This window comes from Camelina sativa, chromosome 19 (assembly GCF_000633955.1).
Source record: "Camelina sativa cultivar DH55 chromosome 19, Cs, whole genome shotgun sequence".
NCBI classification, from domain to species: domain Eukaryota; kingdom Viridiplantae; phylum Streptophyta; class Magnoliopsida; order Brassicales; family Brassicaceae; genus Camelina; species Camelina sativa.
The window spans coordinates 20,519,214-20,530,390 of NC_025703.1; the positions used below are offsets into that span (position 1 = coordinate 20,519,214).

General features: G+C 38.2%; 2 protein-coding genes across 2 annotated transcripts; both read right to left on the reverse strand.

Annotated features, from left to right (window-relative positions):
* LOC104766768 (26S proteasome non-ATPase regulatory subunit 2 homolog A) lies at window positions 860-7,149 on the reverse strand. Its single transcript, XM_010490716.2, has 23 exons — window positions 6,822-7,149; window positions 6,401-6,500; window positions 6,092-6,213; window positions 5,938-5,997; window positions 5,599-5,709; window positions 5,339-5,404; window positions 5,074-5,195; window positions 4,783-4,897; window positions 4,553-4,627; window positions 3,928-4,086; window positions 3,722-3,829; window positions 3,547-3,648; window positions 3,314-3,454; window positions 3,120-3,224; window positions 2,812-3,033; window positions 2,611-2,724; window positions 2,316-2,531; window positions 2,153-2,212; window positions 1,949-2,062; window positions 1,771-1,856; window positions 1,549-1,657; window positions 1,267-1,445; window positions 860-1,169 (listed from the first exon to the last, which is right to left on the reverse strand). The coding sequence occupies exons 1-23, from the start codon at window positions 6,936-6,938 to the stop codon at window positions 1,097-1,099; spliced, it is 2,676 nt and encodes an 891-aa protein (XP_010489018.1). The 5' UTR covers window positions 6,939-7,149; the 3' UTR covers window positions 860-1,096.
* LOC104766769 (transcription activator GLK1) lies at window positions 8,319-10,911 on the reverse strand. The gene is made up of 6 exons (XM_010490717.2): window positions 10,207-10,911; window positions 9,675-9,815; window positions 9,231-9,578; window positions 9,048-9,089; window positions 8,841-8,945; window positions 8,319-8,722 (listed from the first exon to the last, which is right to left on the reverse strand). Exons 1-6 carry the CDS (start codon window positions 10,666-10,668, stop codon window positions 8,573-8,575), a joined length of 1,248 nt encoding a protein of 415 aa, XP_010489019.1. The 5' UTR covers window positions 10,669-10,911; the 3' UTR covers window positions 8,319-8,572.

Consider the following 11,177-nt stretch of genomic DNA (forward strand, 5'->3'; position numbering starts at 1 on the left):
GATAGTCATAGAGAAGAGGGTTTGGTTTTCTCAATTAAAGATGCAAAAATTTTCATATGTTTAACCACCACTGAGTGAGTGAGTTTTAGTGATCTGAAAACACCAATGTGATAAGATTACAAAAGAACAAAACCCGAAGATCAGGTAGACAAAAAGTTGCTTCATTTGGGTTTGAATTGTAATAACCCTTTTGCAAGATTCCAATTAGAGAGACATAGAATCTCTTCATTCCAAGATATATATATATATAAACTTTGGATCGGATAATAGCACACAAGTATGAAATGAGATCAAATAGGAAAAAATTGGGTAAAACACAGAGAGAGAGAGAGAGACTAACCGGAGAGGAGAAAGGAGTGGACTTCTTCTGGCAGTGGCTCTAAACAAGGGCGGGGCTGATTTCGCTTGAGAGGCGAAGCGGCCAGTGACGCTCCGAGACGAAGCAGCTCGAAACATCGATCTGGCACCGGAGGAGACGGCGGATGCGGCCATCGGAATGGAACAAAAAAGTTACGGGTATGAGAAGAAGAAGAAGAGATTGGAGAATTCGATTGGCTTTTCCGATTACGATTACGGGGAAAACGAGATAAACCCTATAAAAACCTCTTCTGTTTGGTTTGGACGAAAACCTTTTTTTTTATATATAAACGCGATTGGCTTCCGATTCTTCTATTTAGACGTCACAATTAGTTTACCGTATAATATAAAAAACCTCAGTACGTAGGATAAGTTTTTTGTCACACTACAGTGTATTTAATTTTATGGATCGTGAACTGATTTTAAGCTGACCGTAACAAGTGTTCAACATTGATTTTTTTTGAGAAAAATCTATGGATGTCTCTCTATCGACTTGCGCGACTAAAAAAATCAAACAGACTAACGTAATAATATGATTCACGACGTGTCAATAGAAAAGATCCCAAATATATAATGAAACAAAGCTTACACGGAGATAGGAAAACCAAAAAACATAAAAGGCATAGAACCATGATGAGACATAATCAAACTAGTGAGAGAGAAATCAGAATGTAGCAGGAAACAGCAGAGCTTCTTTTTCTTCTTCCTATGGTGGTGGTGGTCTTGAAAAATCATCTCTTCACTCCTCTCTGTAGTCTGGATTCTCCTTTAATATGATGAACCCTTCTAGTATCGGCGACAGAGGAATGTATCTGTTTGCCCATTTGTCGAGTTTTATAATAATCAGATACCAAAGTCTTTTCAATTCGAAAAAAAAATTTTAGGTACAAGGGAGGAAGAAGTACATACTTGTCGGTGGCCAGTTCGGCTCTCTCTCCAGCAGCCAAGAGAACAGGTGTGGAGTGTGTCTGGAAACCTGTTATGGTCTTTGGCCGACCCGCCTGTCCAACCACATCAACTGCTTGTCCTACCCGCACTGGCACTGACAGTGGCTTCAGGTTTTCGTCTACTGTCAACATCATCCTTGGCTACATTTTTTAAACAAAAATTAGGATCACAATCAATCATATCGACAACTTCAACAGATCTAAATAACAAGAGGGGAAAACACTGGGACTAAGTTTCACTCACTTGCATCGCCAAAACGAGGAAGTACAGCACATAATGGTATTTCCCGAGTATGATCGGCTTCATGTCAAGGCATGCATGCAAGAGTGTCACTATACCAGCAAGTGCGGTTCTGCATCAATAAGGTTCACATGAGCAAAGTAAGGATACACAAAACAAAGCTTAAAAGATCCAACTATCGAAAAGCTCTAGTTATAGTGGCAACAGAGAGAATGATCAACTTACGGTGATAGTAAGAACCGTTCAGAGTGGAAGGGGCTGAGTGTTAAGAGACCCTTTCCCATGTGCACCAGCCCTTGAGCAATACGCACCTGCATCATGAGTTACCAAGTGAGTTCAATGATTCAAACAAGAATAACAGTTTTACTGTGAGTAGACAAAACAAAAATGAGGAACACATTACACAGAAGAGAAGACTGGCGTCCTTGTAATAATAGCTGGAGAGGTTCCGAAGCATCCCAGCTATCCTTGCGTTATTAGTTCCAGCACCTATCAGTCCCAACGATATAACTGCTGCCTGTAGGAGTTACAAGAAATATCAGTCCCCTCTCAATACTATTCAATTAAAAAACTAACTCGAGAGGCTGTGAAGAGAAATGATACTAACCATGGCAACTTCCGAATCTGTGTCATGACTAAGCCGGCTCAAGGTGTCCATTACAGTCACCTGGAATTGTGGGAGTATAAAAAGAACCAGCATTAACTCTATACAACAGCCAATAATATTATGTAAGCAGGTGAAGTAAGACTAGATTTACAAAAGTATTCACCTTCGGATTTGATATACATAGGAGACCAAGGGCCAAAGGCACAGCTCGCCGAATGTTTTGTTCCCCATATTGTAACATCCGCTCCAAAGAACGGATCTCCATATCAATGCCCAGTTCTTCGGACATAGCAACCATTGCTAATCCAAGCACAGCTGGACCCTGGTGGATGTCACCTTTCTCAAGATGCTCCCCACACTGAGCAAGAAGGTCTTGGACCTGAACATATAAGGAGTCAACAACTACACTAAATGCAATGAGTTGTGTCAACTAACTACCAGCCCAGTTAATTAGATACCTTTAGGACATTCCCAGTTCCAGCATAAGCACAGGAAAGAAGTGTCATATCACAATACTTTCTAATCTTCTCATTGAACGTCTTTGAAACTTCAGCTGTAGCCTCTACACTTTCCTGGTAGATAACGGAACAAATTGATGTTGAGCAACGCAAATAATAATTATGTACATAGAGGTAGATTAAGTACAACACATAGCCAACCTGTTTGCCCAGGTATAGAAGTCCAAGACCAAGTGGCAAGAAACGAGTGAGGGCATCTCCCAGTTCTGCCTCACTTCGATCCATCAAAGCAAATATAATAGACTGTGCCACTTCTTCGTTACAAGAACCGACATAGATCATTCCCAAAGAAAGTGAAGCAAATGCAATCACATCGAGAGGCGCTTTCGCATCGTTCAGTATCGGCGACAATTTGCTTCTAATCTGTAAAAACAGTGCACATGTTAATATTTCGTGAACACCTAAAACAATCAACTAATAATATAGGAAAGAAGATAACATGTCTTGACCTGGTCATTTTGGGAACCTGCATATGAAATTCCAAGACCCATGATAGCACCAATTCTGACAGATGAATCCTCTTTGTCTATATAGTCTCCAAGAAGTGCCAATGCCTGAGAAATAAAGCTGGGTGAGATGGAAGAGTGGCTGACAATATTAGCACATATGGTTCCCGCAAAAATAAAACATAACATCAACTCACAGGGTCACAATCGTTCTTAATGCCACAATTAACAATCCCAACTCCCAGCAGTGCTCCAGCAATGATAGGATTATCATTACTATGGAAATATTTGTCGAGTTGGGAAAGTCCGGAGTCCACATCCCAAAGTTGAATCATACCCTATCAGAAGGGAAACAACAAGATCTGGTTACAATTTCTAATTCCATGATATGAACACAGCAAATAAATTCATCAAATAAGAAGAAGTATACCAAACTAGCAGCTGCACTAGTCTTGCCATGTTCTTTATTTTTGAAGAGCCAATTTCCAGAAGATCCGGTGGTGGAGTCTGAAGGTACTGTCATTAGTTTGTCCTGCAATAAACAAAAATATATTAAGACGACATGTCTTCCAGTAGATCTATTTAATTACAATCTGCAACCATACCTGACCAAAACCAGCATTTACAAATGCATTGACAAATGTAGCAGCCAAATTCTGTCTAGCAGAATCCACGCTTGCACCAGAGCTGGCCCTGCCGTCGAGCAAGTGAGCCTACAAAATTCAAAAGGGTAGATTAAAAAACTGAGGAAAACATAATTTGTAATTAGATAAACGAGTAGCAGGTCTAACATCCATTCAAACTGATTTACCTTGTAGATGTCTTCAGGTGTTTTGGCCTCCATGACCTCAATATCCCTTGCAAGAGTCAGATATCCTTCACTTAACTTAGTGTTGTTAACAATATCCTGTAAGGCTTCTCGGTCATCCTCATCTGCAACCATCTCATCGTCAAGATCAAAGGTTATACCCTGCAAGGAGGAATACGAAGATAAAATAAGTATAAGAAAGTATGTCAGTCGGGTATTGTGTCTCTATGTGAACGGCAATTTAAAGCAGTGATGCAGCAGTTAATCAATGTCTGCTTTAGAAGAGAATAGAAGGAGGCCAATGTGGCTAAGATGAGGTCTTTCCAGATACAAAATACAAAGTAGGGCTAAAAATAGAGAGACGACTGGTAACTAGCCCAACATTCATGGCTAATCAAGAAACAGATTTATATTCCCTCCAGATCACGCTCGATAACAACTAAGTGTTCTCATTTTCTATCTATCAACTTTATGCAACGGCCCGAAAGTAAATTACAATCGAACAAAAGCACAACTAACTCTTAAAGCATATAGGAGTAAAGATCCAAAACCAAAACATACTAACAGAAAAGAAGGAATGAGATATAATTGTTAAATGTAGTGAAGTAGAGATGGTTAAAGGTCTTACATGACGAGCAATCATGTAGCAGAACTGTTTCTTCCTTAGCAGATCAGCACATGAGGTGAATACTTGTTTAACATACTGCAATAAAGAAATATATCGTGGAGCACATTAAACATCAAAAAAGTTGACACAACGACTCAAAATACTTGACATAGAGGATTGATTTTTCCAGCTGCTACACACTCAGAAATAATAAAATGATACTACGTCCTATAGGAAGATTAAAGTCCTACCTGCGTGTTATCAAGAAATAGTGCAATCTGCAGAGCGTTTGGATATTCTTCAAACTTCATGTAAATCATGTAAGAAATATCTAGAACCAACATGTCATCTGGTCCAGGAAGGTACCTAAAAGTTCAAATATAAGAGATCAAGGAGACTTTTGTGAGCAATATAGACAAAGCTCATTACTTGTTTCTACATGACTGATCTAAAAAAATCAGTAAAATAACAATATGACTGGTCTAAAACCTCAAATAAGAGTGGAGAAATAAAATAAATAGGATTGAGTATGTTGAAAGTACTTTGCTGCACTTGTGAGATAGTTGCATGTCCTCTTGAAATTTGTTTTGTCTACATGCTCAAGTAAGAGATCAAGATCCTCGACATCCATTAAAAGGTCAACAGCTTCAGTTTCTGCATTATGCTGCAAGGAGTAAAATGAAATCATTTAGATAGAAATAAACCCCAAAGGTCTAGTTTCAAGCCTATTAATTATAAAATCGCTTCCTATATATGCACGACAAGGACCAAAGAAACAAGAAATATAACAGTCTTTAGAAAATTCACCTTCATGTGAAAAGCAACAATTTGCTGCACAAGCTCCATCAAATCGTCAATAGGGGCCTCCTCACTCTGAGATAATGAACAGGTAGATAACCATGACTCAGTAACCTTTCTCATTGAATAAGACACATACTCATTCCTTAAAACTCCAACCATTAGCAAGATTTACCCAAACACAACTTCCAATAACCCAAGAATATGGGCAAAAGTCCGAGGACGAGAAACTGAATAGTCAAAGACAAAATGGAGATTTGATTTCTAACCTGACGCTTTGTATACTCTTGTGCAATCTCTCCAGCAAGATTCCTGACATATTCGTGACCCCACGATCCAATGTCACCCTCTGTTCCAATCAACCTATAACCTAAGCTTTCCTGGAATATAAAGAAAGTAGATATTAGTCCACAATATGCCTCAAGAATACAAATCGGAAAAACAAACTCAACAGAGTTCTACAAAAAATAATACAACAGATGTGTTAAGGCAGAACAGAGAAGGGGCAAGCAGAAATAAATGAAAAGGAAACCAGATAGAACAAATAGATTAAAAAAAAAAAAAAGACATCTTTTAAGAAAAGGCCAAATCAGTAGCTAGAAGCATACCCTTTCACCCTCCGCAGACATGGTAAGGGCCAAGACAGACAAGATATCGGACAAGTACTTCTGCAAACATAGCAAAAGCAATCTTTAAGCCATACCCAAAAATAGGAACAAAGAAGAGTTGACGAGGTATGAATTGAAATGTATGATGACATACCTTGAGATCAGAATCAGCCATTGTTACATGAAATGCTTTAAGAATTCCATAATGGGGACGGAGAAACTTAAGTGGCTTGGGAACTGAAGTCATGGAGCTTGTTGAAGCCCGGATTTCCTGCCNAAAAAAAAAAAAAAAAAAAAAAAAAAAAAAAAAAAAAAAAAAAAAAAAAAAAAAAAAAAAAAAAAAAAAAAAAAAAAAGACAAAAGAGTAATGAAAACACAAACATGTACAGTAAGAGAAGAAAGAAAAGCATAGACTTTATAAGTTGAGCAAGTCAATATCGGTTTAAAAGATTAATGAATTACCTCATGCTTTCAAGAGCAGCCTTCTGCAACTCCGGGTTGGGATCCTGAACCCTCTCAACATAGAGCTCAAGGTTCTGCTTTAGTTCCAAGTCCTCTTCAGACTACAATCACACCCAAAGTCATTAAGTGAGACCAAATATATACTAATCTACAAAAACTCTCTTCCCATCCCAATTTAACAACTTTCTAATCCCGCTAGTCAAATGACTACATAAGATTCACTTTCCCCAGCTTAAAAACCCTAATTCTATATAACATACTTACTACAGTACCTCAATTAGAGATCGATTTCAATTTACAAACTGAGTACAGATCCTCCTACAGATTTGAAATTAAAATCCTATTCTGATGAACCCAGATACTAAACACAATGTCGAGACAAAAAGGAACGCCAAATCAAAACCGAGAAAGAGGAAACTTACAAGGTCCTCTTCCTTTTTCTCGTCCTTCTTCTTGGGATCCTTAGACGGAACCTTCAGGGAAGCTTCATCCTGCTTCGCACCGCCTCCGACGCTGTTGGGATCCTGAGTTGGAGCCATCTCTCTCTCTCTCTCTCTAGTTCCAAATTAAAACCAAATCAATCTCAAGAAGAACCCTTCGCAAGAGCTTGAAATTTGAACACTCAGCCGAATCGACAAGCTTATGCTTTTGCACTATCGAAAACTTTAATTGCAGAGAAACCAAAATCGAAGAATTAAAACAAAAACAACAAACCAAACTCTTTCTTCAACTCCAAAGCAGCAATTATTATACTTGACGAATGGGAAACTCGGAGGAGATAACCCCTCAATCAAGATTTCTACTATGGAATCAGGCCCACTTTTATGTCAATTCAGCCCATAACCGGCCCAATGTCTAAAAATTCGAATCTTCATGGTGTTTTCATGTTTTCTATAAGGATTGAACAAATCACCAATATTTAGTATTTACCGTATATCCTAACCTTTTGCTGGTTCAATTATTCTTTTAACCATGTTATGCTTATCATGCATGTGGTTAAATTAAATTAATTATTTATCATAGAGTTTAAGAACCCTAGGTTCAATTATTCTCACTGTGATTTTAGCCATTGTACTAGTAGACCTAGGCACCAAAAACTAGCTAATATCCATTAATTTCGGTTTGGGCTGTCCGGTTAGAAAAAGAAAAAACAAGTGATTTGTCTTTTTTTTTTTTTTTCATTATCTTCGACCCAAGTCCTTTACATATTCGAATTTGAACAGAGTATTCATTTTGGTTATATATATATTGGGTTTAAAGACCATGCATGTTCGGTATATGAATGTATTTATATATTGCAACTTTGTCTCTTTATGATATAAATACGTACATATAATTAAAATATGCATGTGCCTGGTACATAATGTGGGAGTGCAAAATGAGATACTAGTAATAGTATCCGCATGTATATGTGAAGTATCAATTATGAAGAGAGAGAGAGATGGACCATACAAAAATTTGAAGGAGACGAGAGAGAGAGAGGTCACAATTGGGAGAAACAAGAGGTCGTTACGTTGGATTTTACGTTGCCTCCATGCACTCCCAATTCTCCCCTTATCTCGTGGTCCTCTCTCTCTCTCTCCACATTATTATTTTATATAACTTAAGTCACTGTTCTCTCTATACCCCCAAATCTACGTTTTTATATACTAAATCGCAAAAAAAAAAAAAAAACTCGTGATTCCTTTCTCGCCAAAACTAAACCGGCGGGTGAAATTTTTTACTAAGTTTTCCTTAATGTAAATCACTGAATCAATGTACTCAGTGATTTATCATAAACTTATACTTAAAACCAACGCAAATATGAAATACGACATTGTTTGCATTGAACATTCATTGATGATAATAATTTATATAGTATATATATATATATCTCAAACTATATAAAAAGCTAGCAATCAAGTTCTAAACACCAACGGTTAGAGCGGATATATGTCATTTATTTGCGTTTAATTTATAGCTAGAGAGTGTACTTATAACACCCTACGTACACATGAAAATGTTCTCATTATTAGTCACAACATGACACGATTAATTAAAGAGACCCTAGACTCTCAACACTCAACAAGGGTCAAAACGAAAACAACCCTTGGAAAAAAAAAAAGATACAAGAATTGAAAGACATGTCGTCGAATTTTGTTTTGGTTCGTTTTGCCTTTGGGGCTTGTCTGTTTCAAGACGCTGTTGGTGGAACCTCAGAGACACCGTGACGGTGAAGCTCCGTCATAACACCGTCAACTACCGGTGGCTTCAATCCCAACGGAAGTGGCAGCCACGGCCTCGTCAATACATCTCCTATGGCGGCATCCACGCTCTCTTTTGACTGTTCCATTCATAATATGTACACATAAAGTCAAAAACAAAGGGAATATAATTACATAAATCAAATGCGAAAAGTCACACTCGACAACAATCAAACCATTGTATCAGATAATTCTTACCGGATGTAAGTCCACCGGCGGACGACCACCACCGAAGCCATGATTTGGTTTGTACACTGGCGGCAGAGCCTGTGGGATTCCGGCAACCGGGGGTGCTCTAAATCTCTATACAATTAGCAGTCAAAAATACGATTTAAACATAATATCGGAGCAAAAAAGGGTTCATATATATACGGAAATAATCTTGGATATGTTGGTTCATATTACCGTAGCTGCGGTCGGCAAATACGGAGTCGTCCCGTTATGAATCTACATGCGACCAAATAAATATGTAAGTTAGAAAGACAAGCATATAATAACGTAATAACCAATTTATTCATAAATTTAAATTACTAGCTAGTATATATGATGAAGAAAAAGGGTAAAGGTTTTATAAATGTGGGAACTTACTACTGGATGCCAGTAGGGTGAATCAGAGACCCAAAACGGTGGATTAGGCATTGCGGCAGAAGGTGGAGGTAAGTGTTTGGGCCACACATGAGACATGACTGACTGATCCACCGTGGGATGTCCCCACACATGCAACGGTCTAAAATGATGGTGGTGGACAGGTGGCGCCGGTGCGACAGCCACAGGCGGCGGTGGAAACCCAAGAGTGGGTGCTGGTGCAAGCCATCCATTTTTACTCCGACCATTAATATTACCTCCGGTGTCTACTCCGTAGATATGCCGCTTGCGAGTCCAATTAGCCGCTTCGGTCTCACGAGCTAGCAGATGTTTCCTATGAGACCTATATTTCTATTACACCATATATAATAACAAACACTTAATCTGGTTGGTTATTTTAGAGAATAATGCAGTTAATAAGAAGCGTAAATATAAATAAATACTTACTTGAAGGTGACTAGCGACGTTGTGACGAGTGAGACAATGGACTCCCATAAGCTCCAGAATTCGAGAAGGAACAGCTTTGTCCACTCCTAACTGTTCCACTGCCTCCACGAATCTCCTGTGTAGCTCTGGTGTCCAATCCACCTTCACACACATCCCAACATATAACCATTTTCTTTATCATTTCGATACTTTTTTACATGCATACTATATATGCAGTGACAACAAAATTCTTAATTAACAGCCAACTAGCTAGTTTACATTTTTAACACAGTTTATGATTCGAAAAGAAATATAGTAGCTTAAGCTTATAGAGATGCACGTGATATACTGATATGTCTTTACACGATTTTTGTAAACTCAAATATGAAAATTAGACGACTTAATTAGCAAGAAAATAAATTAAATTTAAACGAATAAATCTACTTTACAAAAATTAAAAATCCATTTTAGATCGGTTCATCTAATCGACTCTAGCTAGTCATGTAAGATTATTAATGTTTTTTAAAAAAAAAATATTAGTATAATTAATTACCTTCATCTTTCTTTTCCCGTCGTTTTTACTGATCCGATTGTTCTTGGAAGAAGCAGAAGAGGGATACTTCCTTTTCCGGTCACAGTCACCTTCAAAAGTCACCGTCTCCGCCGCAGCATCGTCTCTTTTGCTGATGACTTCTTCACCTTTCCCAGTAACACCCTTGTTAGTTTCCCCTTGACTATCAGTCTTATCCGACGCCGTGGTAATCGTGGAAGAAGCGTTCATGTGGTCGGAGAAATCCCCGGCTAGGATCTCAGGGTCGATCTCCAAGTCAGGAAGCACATCTCCGGCGACACCGAATAGATCGTCGAAGTCAATGATGTCGAGGAGATCCCCGTGGTCTGCGAAATCCGGAAACTCATCCTCCTCCAGGTTGATCGTGAATCCACACGACGACGTATCAAGAAACTCTGACGCTCCATCGCAACCATCTCTCGTCGCCGGAGACAGAGCTAACATCGATCAATCTTCACTTGTCGATCCAACTAAATTTCCAAATATAAATTGGAGAGAGAGAAATATGCATGTAAGTATAGATATTAGATAGGGTAGACTTAGAATAGAGAGCTAGCTAGACATGTTTGATATCCAAAGTAAAGTCTCTTTGTTCTCCCCTAAAGCCAAATATAAAGTTTGAAAGCTTGACAATTGCTAGTGACAAATTAAAGATGACAGTAATTCATTTATGTGCTAGCTCTATATATAGAGAGAGCGAGAGAAAGAAAGAGAGAGCAATAAAAGTCATAATAACGAGAAGAAAAAAGAAATTGCCTTAGTTCTAAATGGTAAAGAAAACATAGGGTCAACAAAGTTTAACGTAAGTGTCGCGGTCAATAATTAGCAACGATAAAGTCACTCTAACGATATCAACTATTTAATAACGATGATTATGTGTATATAATATAGGGTCACACAACTTGAAATAGACACTGCTTTTTTTTTTTTTTTGTAAGTTTGTTATCCGCATT